The sequence below is a fragment of the Panicum hallii genome, chromosome 9, assembly GCF_002211085.1.
Source record: "Panicum hallii strain FIL2 chromosome 9, PHallii_v3.1, whole genome shotgun sequence".
NCBI lineage: Eukaryota > Viridiplantae > Streptophyta > Magnoliopsida > Poales > Poaceae > Panicum > Panicum hallii.
Window position 1 is genome coordinate 7,077,311 of NC_038050.1, and position 12,035 is coordinate 7,089,345.

At 41.3% G+C, this 12,035-nt stretch overlaps 1 protein-coding gene across 1 annotated transcript; it reads left to right on the plus strand.

The window, feature by feature from the left end:
* Window positions 1-992: 992 nt before the first annotated feature.
* LOC112875621 (outer envelope protein 64, chloroplastic) lies at window positions 993-10,917 on the plus strand. Its single transcript, XM_025939541.1, has 13 exons — window positions 993-1,394; window positions 3,640-3,792; window positions 3,956-4,080; window positions 6,199-6,324; window positions 6,456-6,638; window positions 6,745-6,886; window positions 7,359-7,518; window positions 8,146-8,280; window positions 9,104-9,304; window positions 9,625-9,752; window positions 9,876-9,927; window positions 10,201-10,270; window positions 10,438-10,917. Exons 1-13 carry the CDS (start codon window positions 1,186-1,188, stop codon window positions 10,518-10,520), a joined length of 1,767 nt encoding a protein of 588 aa, XP_025795326.1. The 5' UTR covers window positions 993-1,185; the 3' UTR covers window positions 10,521-10,917.
* The last annotated feature ends 1,118 nt before the right edge of the window (window positions 10,918-12,035 follow it).

Sequence of the window (12,035 nt, forward strand, 5' to 3'; positions counted from 1 at the left end):
TTAACAGGTTCACCTTAACACGCCGGGCAATAAACTCAACTATCTGATTCCCACAGCCCACGATGATGACGGAAGAGTTACTTCCGGCGCTAGTGAAGGAAACCTCCTCCGTACTGGCAATCAAAGGGATAAGCGTGAGAAGAGGAAAGAGACGTGGCAAACTGGATTATGGGAATGAAAGGATGAAGAGTTGCTAGATGCATCATGTGAGTGTGATCAGCGACTTTGGCACGCAGAAAATGTTTGCAGTTGGCTGACACGTGCATGGCAGAATTCCAAACAAGGATCCAATGAATTTAAGGGCGATGAGAAAAAGGATAAAGTGAGTCAGTGATGGTTGAGGGCTGTTTTCTTGAAAGAATTAGCAGGTATTTTTTTTCGCTTTAGATAAAAAAAACCATTTAGTAGTGACCAGGCATTAGAATGTCTCATGCATCTTTGAAAACTTTTAGTTAACTGGTAAATATAACGTGAATTCAACCAACTCGGCTGCTTTTACAAGTAATAACCAAAGCGTGATTTTATCTTTGAAGGTTGGGTGTGATGCCACACAAATGCAATGAACTACTCTGTTTCATCTGCAACGTGATCTTTACTAGCTTCTTTTTTCTGCAGGTATTTACTAGTTTAATTATAATACCTCGGTATTGTGGTATCTCCGTAGCTCCCTATCAGAAAACTTTACTGCTTTCATCTTTGTATCAGAAAAAGTTACCCCTTTCATCTTTGTACATGCTCACCTAATCTGATATACTACTCAGATCGTTTAATAATTAAAAATATTGCATAGCTTTGCCACAAGAATTCGTTGTATCTTCGGTATAACTATTTAAATTTATGCTGGAAATCACGAAGACTTTTTAAATGCAAGTGGGGAGTTCTTGAGCTGTACTCTACGTAATTTCCAGTTCAATCTCGGAATAATAACGAATTAACGATTAAGTTCTTTTTCCTCGACTGGGAGGAGTATTTAGGTCTGGCAAGCAAAACGCCCGCCGTATTATCCATCCACCACGCGGGCTCCTCTTCTCACGGCCGCCTCGCCTCCTCTTCCACCCCTCGCCGACTCGCCGTCCCTCGCCCTCCTCTGCGCCCGTGCGCTCGCCTCAAAACCCCCGGGCGCCGCGCCAAAACCCTAGCTCTCGAATTCCCCCTCGCCCGGACGAGCCCGCTCCCCTGTCGCCCATGGCGTCCTCGGGGGCCGCCGCCAACCTATGGGTGCTGCTTGGCCTCGGCATCGCCGGGGTCCTGCTGGCGGCGCGGAAGCTGAAGCGCCCCGCGCGCCCCGACCATGGCGCCTTCATCGCCCGCCTCGAGCTCCTCCCACCGCCGCAGCCGCCGCCGCCGCAGGCGCCCCACCCGCTCACCGGTCTCTGCTTCGCCATCGCGGACGCGTAATCTCTCGCGGCCACCTCCCTCGTGTTTGGCTAATAATATGTTTTAGCATCTGATTTGGATCGGTGGGAAGCTTTGTAGAGCTGCATGATTGGTAATTTGATCGCTTGGATTATATTGGCATTGTATCGATATCAGGTCTGATGCTGTGCGTTTTGGGATTTTTCACTGAAAACACTAGGGCGCCACAAATTCACTTGGCATGATTTGGATGTCATTCACATCGAAATATTGCATGCTTTTGCTCTTATCTATTGCAATGAAACATGATTGTATATCATGGTTTTCTTTGCAAAAGTGAATAGGTTTTTGCAGCTGATAGTAAATTAACTCACAACAGACAGCTTCACACATAAATTTCCTGATGCCAAAACAAGGCACTGCAAAGGAACATGAATAGAACTGAGTTCACTTGATGACGGGTGATGTAATTACCTGCCATAAAACTAGGCATGGTCAATAGCACATAACACATTACAGTGAGGTGAAGTTCTGTGTGAAGCATGAGAAGGCAGTTTGGGGCTTGTTTACCTTGGTTACTAGTCTTTCAGTTACAAATCACTGTCATCATGATGAGCTAGTTACCCACTTCATGAAATTTGTACCTTTAGCTTTTCGATGGCAATAAATTGTTAGTTGGATCATGACTTGGGGTCAGTTTGATCAATGGTTACAAACATCTATTGTAAAGGGGAAATTAGGCATTACAATTTTTTGTCCAAGAAGCAACTCTAGTATCCTGCAGGTTTCATGAAAATTATTGCTTTCTGTATTAAATAAACTGTTGAAATCTGTTATTTTTCTTCTTTCAAAGAATTATCGAAGTGCTTTGCGTTGAGAACTTGAGACATAAGATTGTACTCTTATCAGTTTGAACATGATATTTTGCACGCCAGCTATCTCATGATGCAGCTGTATGGTATTTTTTACTGTGCATTATAGCTAGGTGATGCTATATATATGCATAAAGCCATTGTTGGCAGTAAGATTTCTAAGCTTGTTTTAAGATATAATTATTCATTCCTCAAACCACTTTCGGCTGCTTATTACCCAACCAAAAATTAATATTATGCTACCCTTATATTTACAAATTGTGATTTCAGGACTTGTGGGTTGGTCATGTCAAGCTGAACGCACTGAAACAAAAAAACAATTATCCTGTGTCTGCTAGGTTAGTGTGTTATAGATAAAATAGTGTGAGATGTGGTGCGGATCCAAATCTAAAAAAAAAATATTCCTGAATACAAAAACATGGATAGTCATGCACCATTGAAAGGATAGCCATACACTTTTCATTCTCTACATGCGGTGTGTGCATGGTGGAGGGTATTGAGCAAAAAGTCAATGTAAATTGTAATGCAATATTTTATCAAAACTATTTTGTTTACATTGTCTTCATTGTGATTGCTATAAGAAAAACAAGCATCTTGAAGTTCAAACTTTTGTTTATTTCATGACAGTCTGCATGTGATGTTGCTACTTACTATTTTTGCAGCAATTAAAATTTAAGCATGCAAATAGAAGGTTTTGGGATTTGTTTTTCATACTAAAATATTTGTAATTGTATTTGTTGTGACTACTCTGTCTGTAGCGCGACAATCGCCAAAGTGAACTCAAACTATTTTTGGTGTACTGTAGGAACTGTGTGTTGTTAAGAACTATTATTCCCTGCCCTGCCCTCCCTGCTTCCCCGTTGGGTCCGCCCCTCATTAGATACATTGTCCTTCACTGTCTTCCCTGGCGCATGTCTAAATATAAATGTCTAATATAAATATCAGTGCGGCATGTTTTTATGCACTAAAAAAATAAATGTTTGATGGAATTTACTTCATTGGTTTTGCTGAGTTGCATTCAGCTGCTTATATTATTTGATTTGCCTCTGCTACTCCCTGATAATGTTCATGTGCTTAATGTTTTTTGGGGAGAAAAACAGTTTCATGCTTGATCCTGATTCTTTCAAGTGACATTATGGCAAAATGTTGCTGCTGTTTTGGGAGACTTCTTAATCTGTAAATGTAGATAAAATGTTTGCTATTGTTGCAAACACACCATGACAAAGAGATTTAATACAAATGCTTGCCCAATACAGAGATCATATTTTTTTTCTTTCAAATTTTTACATAAAAAAAATTAATGTCATGATTTGTGGAACTGAGAATTGGCAGATCATTAGTACAGTTGTAATGGTGCTGCATCTTGCATTATTTACCCTTGAGCATAAATATCTACTTTGATGATTTGCAGATTGCATGTCAGTGGTTATATTACAAGTTTCGGCAGTCTTGAATGGGCAAAGACACATGATACAGAGACGCAAACTTCTCCAGTGGTTTCAGCTCTTGTTGATGGTGGTGCTGTTTGTGTTGGGAAAACTGTTATTGACGAGATGGCATACAGGTAAAAGATTTTTCTTGGGGAGCTGGATTCTCCTTGTCTCTTGCTGCTTCTAATTTTTCGTACATATCATAATGACAACAAATATTCTTCACATTTACTAGATTTCATTTTTAGCTTTGATTTGCCTGTTGTACGTTTGACTTAATGCACATTACTTCTTTAGTATCCATGGTGAGAATAAGCATTTTGATACACCAACAAATCCTGCTGCTCCGGATCGAGTACCAGGTGGATGCTCAAGCGGATCGGCTGTTGCAGTTGCTGGTGGAATGGTAGATTTTGCCCTGGGTGAGCCTTTTCTTTTCATTATTTGTAGAATTTCTGGACAGCTTGTGTGTGCATTGTGCTTTCTTATCTGCAGCGCTCTTATTACTGGCCTTCTTAGCGTATCTTAATTTTACCAGAATAACTGCTTCCGAGTAACATACTGATCCTGATCCTGATCCTGATCCTGATCCTGATACTGTGATATTTTTCCATACCTTCATGCTCAGCCCTATATGCCCCTACAATCATACTTTAATGTGCCTCTCACATCTAGACTCCACAGGCCTATGGCATGCGCAGCAATTTATTTATTTGCTTAAAATCACCTTAGACAGGATTCAAACTTGGTTTTGGCTTCAGGTCAATATTGAGTTTGTTGCACCAGCCAGTTCGCCCAAAATCTCTTAATTTTACCAGAACTGCTTTGGAGTAACACACCGGTCCTGATCCTGATACTGTGATCTTTGCCGTTCCTTCATGCATGGCTCTATATGCGGATATGCCCCTACAACCATACTTTTACGTCCCTCTCACATCTAGGCTCCACAGGCCTATGCCATGGACAGCAATTTATTTTTCTTAAAATTACCTTAGACAAGTTTCAAAGTTGGCCTTTTGGCTTCAGGTCCATATTGTGTTTGGTGCACCGACCAGTTCACCCAAAATCTTAAGCTTTTGATAGAGGCACCGATAATTTCAGTATCTGAAACAAAACCCTTGTCTTGTTACACGTCTTTCCAGTCCCATCCAAGAAAGAGCATAATAGTTCTCACATTGCATACCGTTTTATGTATTATGTCGTCACGTAACTCTGTTCCCTAAAGATGGTCTGAAGAATCTATTCCTCAAAAAGGTCTTGCATATCTTCTCCACTAATTTTCATGTTAGTATTTCTTTTTCCTTTTGACCAGAAACTTTGGGGAGTTCCCCGCAGGATGGTGCTTTTTTATTATATATATATCAAAAAGAAATATGTACATGCATTACAAGGACTGAATATCACAAATGAAAAAGGGGAAGAAAGACATTGTAAGGAATGCAACCCAACCAATCTGATAAAGCAACCTAAGCTAGGCTTTGCTCTTAACTGTACAATCCGATAAAGCAACCTAAGCTAGGCTTTGCTCCTAGCTCTAAGAGAGAAAATTTTGATTTGAAAGAAATACTAAGTGATGAAATGCAGCATCAAAGATGGTACTATTACGGTGACACGTAATCTTGGCAGCAATAATGATAATGTCCAGAAATATGGGTGACCCAAACCTTTGCCTACCATCATGGAACATTTCATGGACACCGAGTGACCACTGACCAGTTCCATTGAGTATGCAAAAACCTCCAGCACCAAGTCTTCCACAGCCTCTTTAAAGTCTTTTGAACCATCACGATCCATGAAAGCATGCTTCACAACCAATTCCTTCTTGTCCCTTGGTTATCTGGTGTTATGTGAGTAATAATTTGAAACCTTTATTTGCTGTATATGCTTTCGGATGATGTCACTTTGTTTCTTTTTTCTGTGTCCTTTCTAGTGGTAATCATCAGAATCAGTATTAGTAATATATAGTCTTTAGAAGTAAAAATTTATGAAGATCCTACTAGTGAACCAGAAACTTGTGATCACCGCTGGTAAATATCGTACCGGCTGGTAAGAGGTGGTTTCATATTGGTTTTGAACTTTTACTACTTATTATGTTTACAAAAGATGGTGTATTGACGAATCAATGTGCAAAAAAGGGAAAACAAAGAAATTTATAACTAAGGATGCAAGATATAGATATTTTGAGTCATTGGGTTGACCAAAAACTTGGTAAAATGAACTAGAATGGCATTCTACATAATTAATTCAGGAGGAGAAATGAATTAGAATGGTATGCCATCGCAATTAATCAGCTGACCCAGAAAGCACCGTTGGGTACCCCCTAGCATCCCTACAGAATAGACTGAAAAACCATTTACCAGTCATCCCAACCAGCCAACCTGAACTGATAAAACTTAGTAATCTGGATTTTTAGAGCCTTGGTTCCTACTGAACTTTTTTCAAGTGATGTTTGATCTATTATTACTCTCTGCATCTTATAATGTCATTTTCATTTGCTTAATGCTAATAGAGAATAATATAGAAAAAAATTGGTTTTGCAGGTATTGACTCCATTGGAGGAGTAAGGATACCAGGTGCTTATTGTGGTGTCTTGGCGTTCAGGCCTTCACATGCTGTTGTTTCCAGTGGTGGTGTCATTCCTGTTGCGCCTAGCCTGGACACCATAGGTACTTGCTGGAAGTATTTTTCTGAGTATGGAATTGATGTGTTTTGGATGTTGTGACCCCTTTAAGAGCTGTGCTCTGGATTCAATCTTTTGAAGTTTTCATGCCCCAATATTTTATTTCTTCTATTACAGGCTGGTTTGCAAGGGATCCAAGTGTGTTGCGTCGTGTTGGGCATCTTCTTCTTAGACTTAATTATGCTGATATTCGCCCCCCTAGACATTTTTACATAGCAGATGATTGCTTTGAACTTTCGAAGATACCTGCTAGAAGGCTTACTCAGGTGGTGACAAAATCCGTGGAGAAGCTTTTTGGAAGTATGTGTTCTCTCGTTGCATATTCCTTCATTGATTTTAAAGTTTTTTGAATTATTTCTTGCAGTTAACTTCCTTGCAGTGACAATTTTGTTGTTTATTTTCTCAGGACAAGTCACTCGTGTGAATCTTGAAAATTATTTGGCTTCAAAAATATCCAGCCTGAGGAACTATTCGAATGGGCATAGGAATGGGGATTCAAAGTTCCCTTCGTTGCTGGCACTTTGTAATGCCATGCGATCTCTTCACAAGTATGTGTCTTTCTAACACAAGCCACACTGTTGTTGCTAAAGAAATAAGGATTGGTACTATTCAATCTATAGTTTCCAGTAGTCTAGTAACTTATGTCGAAGCTGGTCATAGGTTTTTGACACCAAACTGTGATGGTTCATTTGGAAAGAGGTTTAGGATCCAAATACTAAGATTTACTTCAAATTTTATCTAAACTCTAAAAACTTCTAGAGCACCCATCTTCAGGCCCTAATTTGGGAGATTCTGTGGTGTAAGATTGCGAATGCTCTAGTTCTCCATAATGATTGCAGATCTTGTCCATGTACCCACCGCATATGTCTTTTGTCATATCTATCATTACTTGATTGTATTAATGAGTAATCTGGTAGTTTTCAGCTCATCAGTTCTGATTGTTGGTTAGCTCCCTCTTCGTCCTACTGTAGCAATTTGGCATCATACAGTGTAGTAATTTTAATTCATAAATGGATCCAGGCATGAATTTAAAGATCAGCATATGGAGTGGATAAACTCAGTCAAGCCTGCTGTGGATGCTCGCATAGTCAGTAATTTGTCTGAGGATGGTGATTCAGATATTGATGGCTGCCAAGATGTGAGAAACAAAGCACGCTTGGCTCTAGGTGCACTTCTTAAGGTACTGGAACATTGATTTCATAATGAACTATTTATTTAGTCATGATCTTGCAATAGCTCATGCTAACAATATTACTTAAAAATGCTGGCTAAATCTTGTTACGGGTTGCTTACAGTGACAAAGTTGTCCTGGCAAGTGATAATGATTGTTCCTCCACTAAAGTAACTTTTGATGGTTATCAGAAACACTATGTGCTCAATTATGGATACCGGTGCTTGTAGCCAATACCCATGCCTGTGTGTTGTTTTTGTACCAAATTCTATTCTTTCTTTATCTGTTCACTGTTGAATCTGAAAAATGCCATGTTTTCTTACTCACAAGCATGTGCAACTGACCACTCGAAGGGGTGAAATTTTGGGGATATGCTGTTTCAGCTCAGTATAATGTCTCCCTGTGTGTGCAACAACTGATTTTTCTCTGTGGATAAAGAATCATTAGTTAACTTTTGCTTGCTTGATCTGTTGTCTAATGGAGCATTATTTCCTTTCTCATGTGCTTCTATCAATACTTCTTGTATTCATAGTTTTTTAAAAAAGATGATGCCCCTGAATGTGCTTGCTACCATCTTACTTGGTATTTAACAGTGTAGTACTGATGCCTATTTTCTGATGATGTGCTAACCCACAGGATGATGGGATTTTGGTCATTCCAACTACTTCAGGATGCCCCCCTAAGCTTAATGCTAAGGAACTCTCTTCTGAAAGCTACAATTCTCAGACATTATGCCTTTCATCTTTAGCTAGTATGTCAGGGTGTTGCCAGGTACAGTCTATCCATAGCCCATCTTTCACTGAAAATGTGGGCTACTAGCACATAAACTGTATGGCCTTGTTTTTCTTTTCCTTTAATGATCTGCTGAACCTTCTTTTTCTTTATGAAGTTGCAATTATTTGTCTCCAAACACTGAACATTCCATGCGTGTCTATTACACATTCAGTCCTAAGTGAACAAATAAGTCACAACTACCACCTGGACATAAACTCATGCAATAAGTGTGTCCTATAGTGCATAACAGTTTGTAGTGTCTTAAATATGTCTAAGAATTGTTGAGCCAGTGAAAAAAGTTCGAGTGATGATATGTCTAAGAATTGTTGAGCCAGGGAAAAAAGTTCTAGAGTGATGATCAGTTGATCTTTACACAACATAAGGTGCCATAATAATTGAGTTTACGAAGATCTTCCAGGGAAAGGAATCTCTATAGGGCAAACACGTTATTCTAAATGAAAGTTCTACAAAAGTTATTCCAAACTGTAGCAGATCACTACCATGCTAACAAGTAACAACAGCATTAAACAATGTATGGAAGGTTACAGGACTTTTGGAGTGATGGAGCTGTAAAATATTACTACTTCTAGGATTTAGGTTTGGACCTGAGTATAAATAGGAGTGGCTTTTAGAATGGATAATGCCCTGAACATGCCTTTATACTTTTACCATTGGGTGAATGTTTGGGGAGCATATGGTCTGGATTAAGTTGATGAGCTTCACGGTCAACCCTAGATCTGGCTGCATAGCACATGGCCTTACTTTTTTTGTGCATTTTGTTAGATCTGTACTAATGCAGGCGTTTTGATGACCATTTCAGGTTTCGATTCCTCTGGGTACTCATGATAAGTGTCCTGTTTCGGTTTCATTCATTGCAAGGCACGGTTGTGATCGTTTTTTATTGGACGCCATTCAAACCATGTATGCGACCATCCAAGAGCAAGTGGAGATCCTAGCAAAATCTAATGTTTCAAGTAAACAGGCGATGAATGAAGAAGCGGCTGAAGCTGCTAAAGAGAAAGTGAGTTTTCTTATGGCACATGTTTGTATGATGTATCTTATTAATTTTCTAACTCCTGTCTCGAGTAACACTTTGATAATTCAATGTATCATGAACAACCTGAAGGTAGATCACTTAGGAGATGCATAACCCTACTGCATTGGGCATGCTTATTATTCTCATATGACCTATAACTATGCATGCTCAGGCAGGTGTTGTGACTAGTAACACTAAGTTGCAATGCGGACCAAAATCTATCTTCGAGGATTAGTAGGTTAAAATATTTCCTTTTTGAGTTTTGTTCTTACTGGGTTTTCATTCTATTTTGTGCTTCTTGACAGGGTAATGCTGCATTTAAGGAAAAACAATGGCAAAAGGCGGTAAATTTATATACGGAAGCAATCAAATTAAATGGAAAAGTGGCTACATACTATAGCAACAGAGCTGCTGCCTTTCTTGAACTAACTAGGTATGATCCCCACCCACCCCCTATTTAGCAACTTTTTTTCTTCAATATCTATTAATAATTTGACATGTAAGTGTTTTTTAACACTCGTTTGTTAATTGATGATTTACCTTTTGGACCTTTCAGCTACCGTCAAGCTGAGGCAGATTGCACAAGTGCCATCGATCTTGATCCAAAGGTTAGGTCTTTTTTTTTGGTGGGGGTGGTGCATGGATTTTGCAGAATGACATGGAATGCGCATTATCCCGATGTTTTTACAATATACTACCTAATAGGCTAAATTAGAATTGGAAGTACATGATAGAATTCATAAATTTTATCTTTTTCCTTGAATCTGTATTCGAACCTGCTTATGCATCTAACCTTTTTGTTTAAGCAGACGCTTTTTAATCTGGTTGATTTTGTGTCACTTCGCTATAAATTCTTACTTTAATGCATATGTTCTTTTTAGATCGTGAAAGCTTATTTACGGAGAGGAACTGCAAGGGAAATGATGGGTTATTTTAAGGAGGCTGTTGAAGGTCAGTCTTGCCCTTTATCCCTTTAATACTAGTGTTCATATTTGTTGGTTGATATTCCATGAGCTAAGTTACTTCCTTACCCTCGTGGTGCCTGCTAAGGAATTCATGCCATTTAGTTTGTTATCTAATGAACTGGACCTGATGGTACGCCCATGGCTTATTTGCAGATTTCAGCCATGCCCTCGTTCTAGAACCGATGAACAAGACGGCTGGTGTTGCCATTAACAGGTTAAAGAAGTTGTTTCCGTAAATACGAATCCGTTGAATTGTCTCCGCATGAAGATGTGATGGCATCAGATTTTGTGCACACACAAGTTGTGCGTGTCCCGGGGGGTTGGAATCGAAGTACCTGGGAGCTCAACCGACGGATGCTGCCGCACATGCTTTATGCTCTCCCAAGGTACCAAGTCATCACAGCTGGTGGCAACGGATTTTCAAAGCAGTGGTCAGTTACAATCAATTTACCCGGTTCCCATCCCCCCAAAGTTTTGGAAAAGCAGAAAATAAAACACAAGTTTTTGGGAGTTGATCACAGTAAACAATGTCTTCAAAAGCGCTTTACGGGTGTCCTCGGTACCCCACCGTGTATAATATCAGCCTCACCAATTATTTGCTCAAACGCTTTGCCAATAAAACCTTTCCCCATATGCTTTGCCTGCACCCATCCGGCTTTGCCGTTCCGATCTGCTGCTTTCAGGGCTCGCCCCGGCAACGGCCGCCGCCGGTGAGGCCCGCTCGTGGAGGCTGTTAGGCCGCCATGTGCTGACGCCCAGTTGCTTCCCCGGCTGCTGAACCAGTATGCATCCGCCGAACCTTTCAGCCATTTCCCCCTTTCGGTTTCGGTTGTTTGCTTGTTGCTGTCACTGAAGCTTCCTGCAGCATAGTGGCGGCTGTCCGCGTCAGATGATGCGTGCCTAATCTATCGTGGATGGATTTTAACAAGAGATGACCCCCGTCCTGTGGTGTGGACGATGGACGTGCGAGTGGGCCTGCGGCTAATCCCTGTTCCAATGAATGGGCGACTCGTTGGTCGATAGAGTTTAGGACTTGGGCGTAGGCTGTTGGGTCGGCTTTGGGCATGTACAGCAGCGCTACCGGCTCTGCCCTTCCTAGCTCGTTTCCCTGTTTGTTCTAGTAACTACTGATAGTGAGCTACGGAAAATTGGACGTTGCGTGTCGCGTGGGGCCGGTCCTTGAATGTGCAGCGTGTAAAGATTCTATTCTGTTCTCTCCTGTGCTGGTTGTAGCGCGAGGCCGTGTTGTCATCTCGCGAGAGGCCTAACAATGCCGTCCTGCGAGAAGCCAAGCTACAGTTTCACCACGGCGAACAGCCGAAAAGCTGAGAACGCCACCGATTGCACGCTCCAGTTGTTAGGCTGGTGCCAATTGGGGGCGGTACCGCCCCCTATCGGCGCGGCTTAGGTGAGAGGCGGGCGGGAGGGAGAGAGGGCGGGATCCATCCCGCTAGGCGGGAGCGGGCGTTATCGTCTCGCTCTCACCCGTGTTGGCAGGCGCGCGGGGGCGGGAGGCGGGCGGGAGCGAGGCGGCGCGCTGGCGTCGGACGAGAGGGTGGGGCGGGAGTGACGTGGCGCGTTTCTATTGGTCCACGCGGAGGTTGAAATAATTAAATTTGAAAAAGAAAAGCTGACGTGGAGGAGAGAAAAGTAAGAGTTAGTATTATAGCCTATGCATTGGAGGGGTGGGGTGAGAGTGAGGGTGAGAGATGATGTGGTGGGAAGATATCTTCCCCCACCACTGGACTCGG

Bases quoted from the DNA above. Each gene is read 5' to 3' on its own strand.
- LOC112875621 (XM_025939541.1), top strand. From the start codon at position 1,186: ATGGCGTCCTCGGGGGCCGCCGCCAACCTATGGGTGCTGCTTGGCCTC. The intron at 1,395-3,639 runs GTAATCTCTCGC...GATGATTTGCAG, and splicing joins TGCTTCGCCATCGCGGACGC to ATTGCATGTCAGTGGTTATA. The intron at 9,928-10,200 runs GTTAGGTCTTTT...TGTTCTTTTTAG, and splicing joins CCATCGATCTTGATCCAAAG to ATCGTGAAAGCTTATTTACG.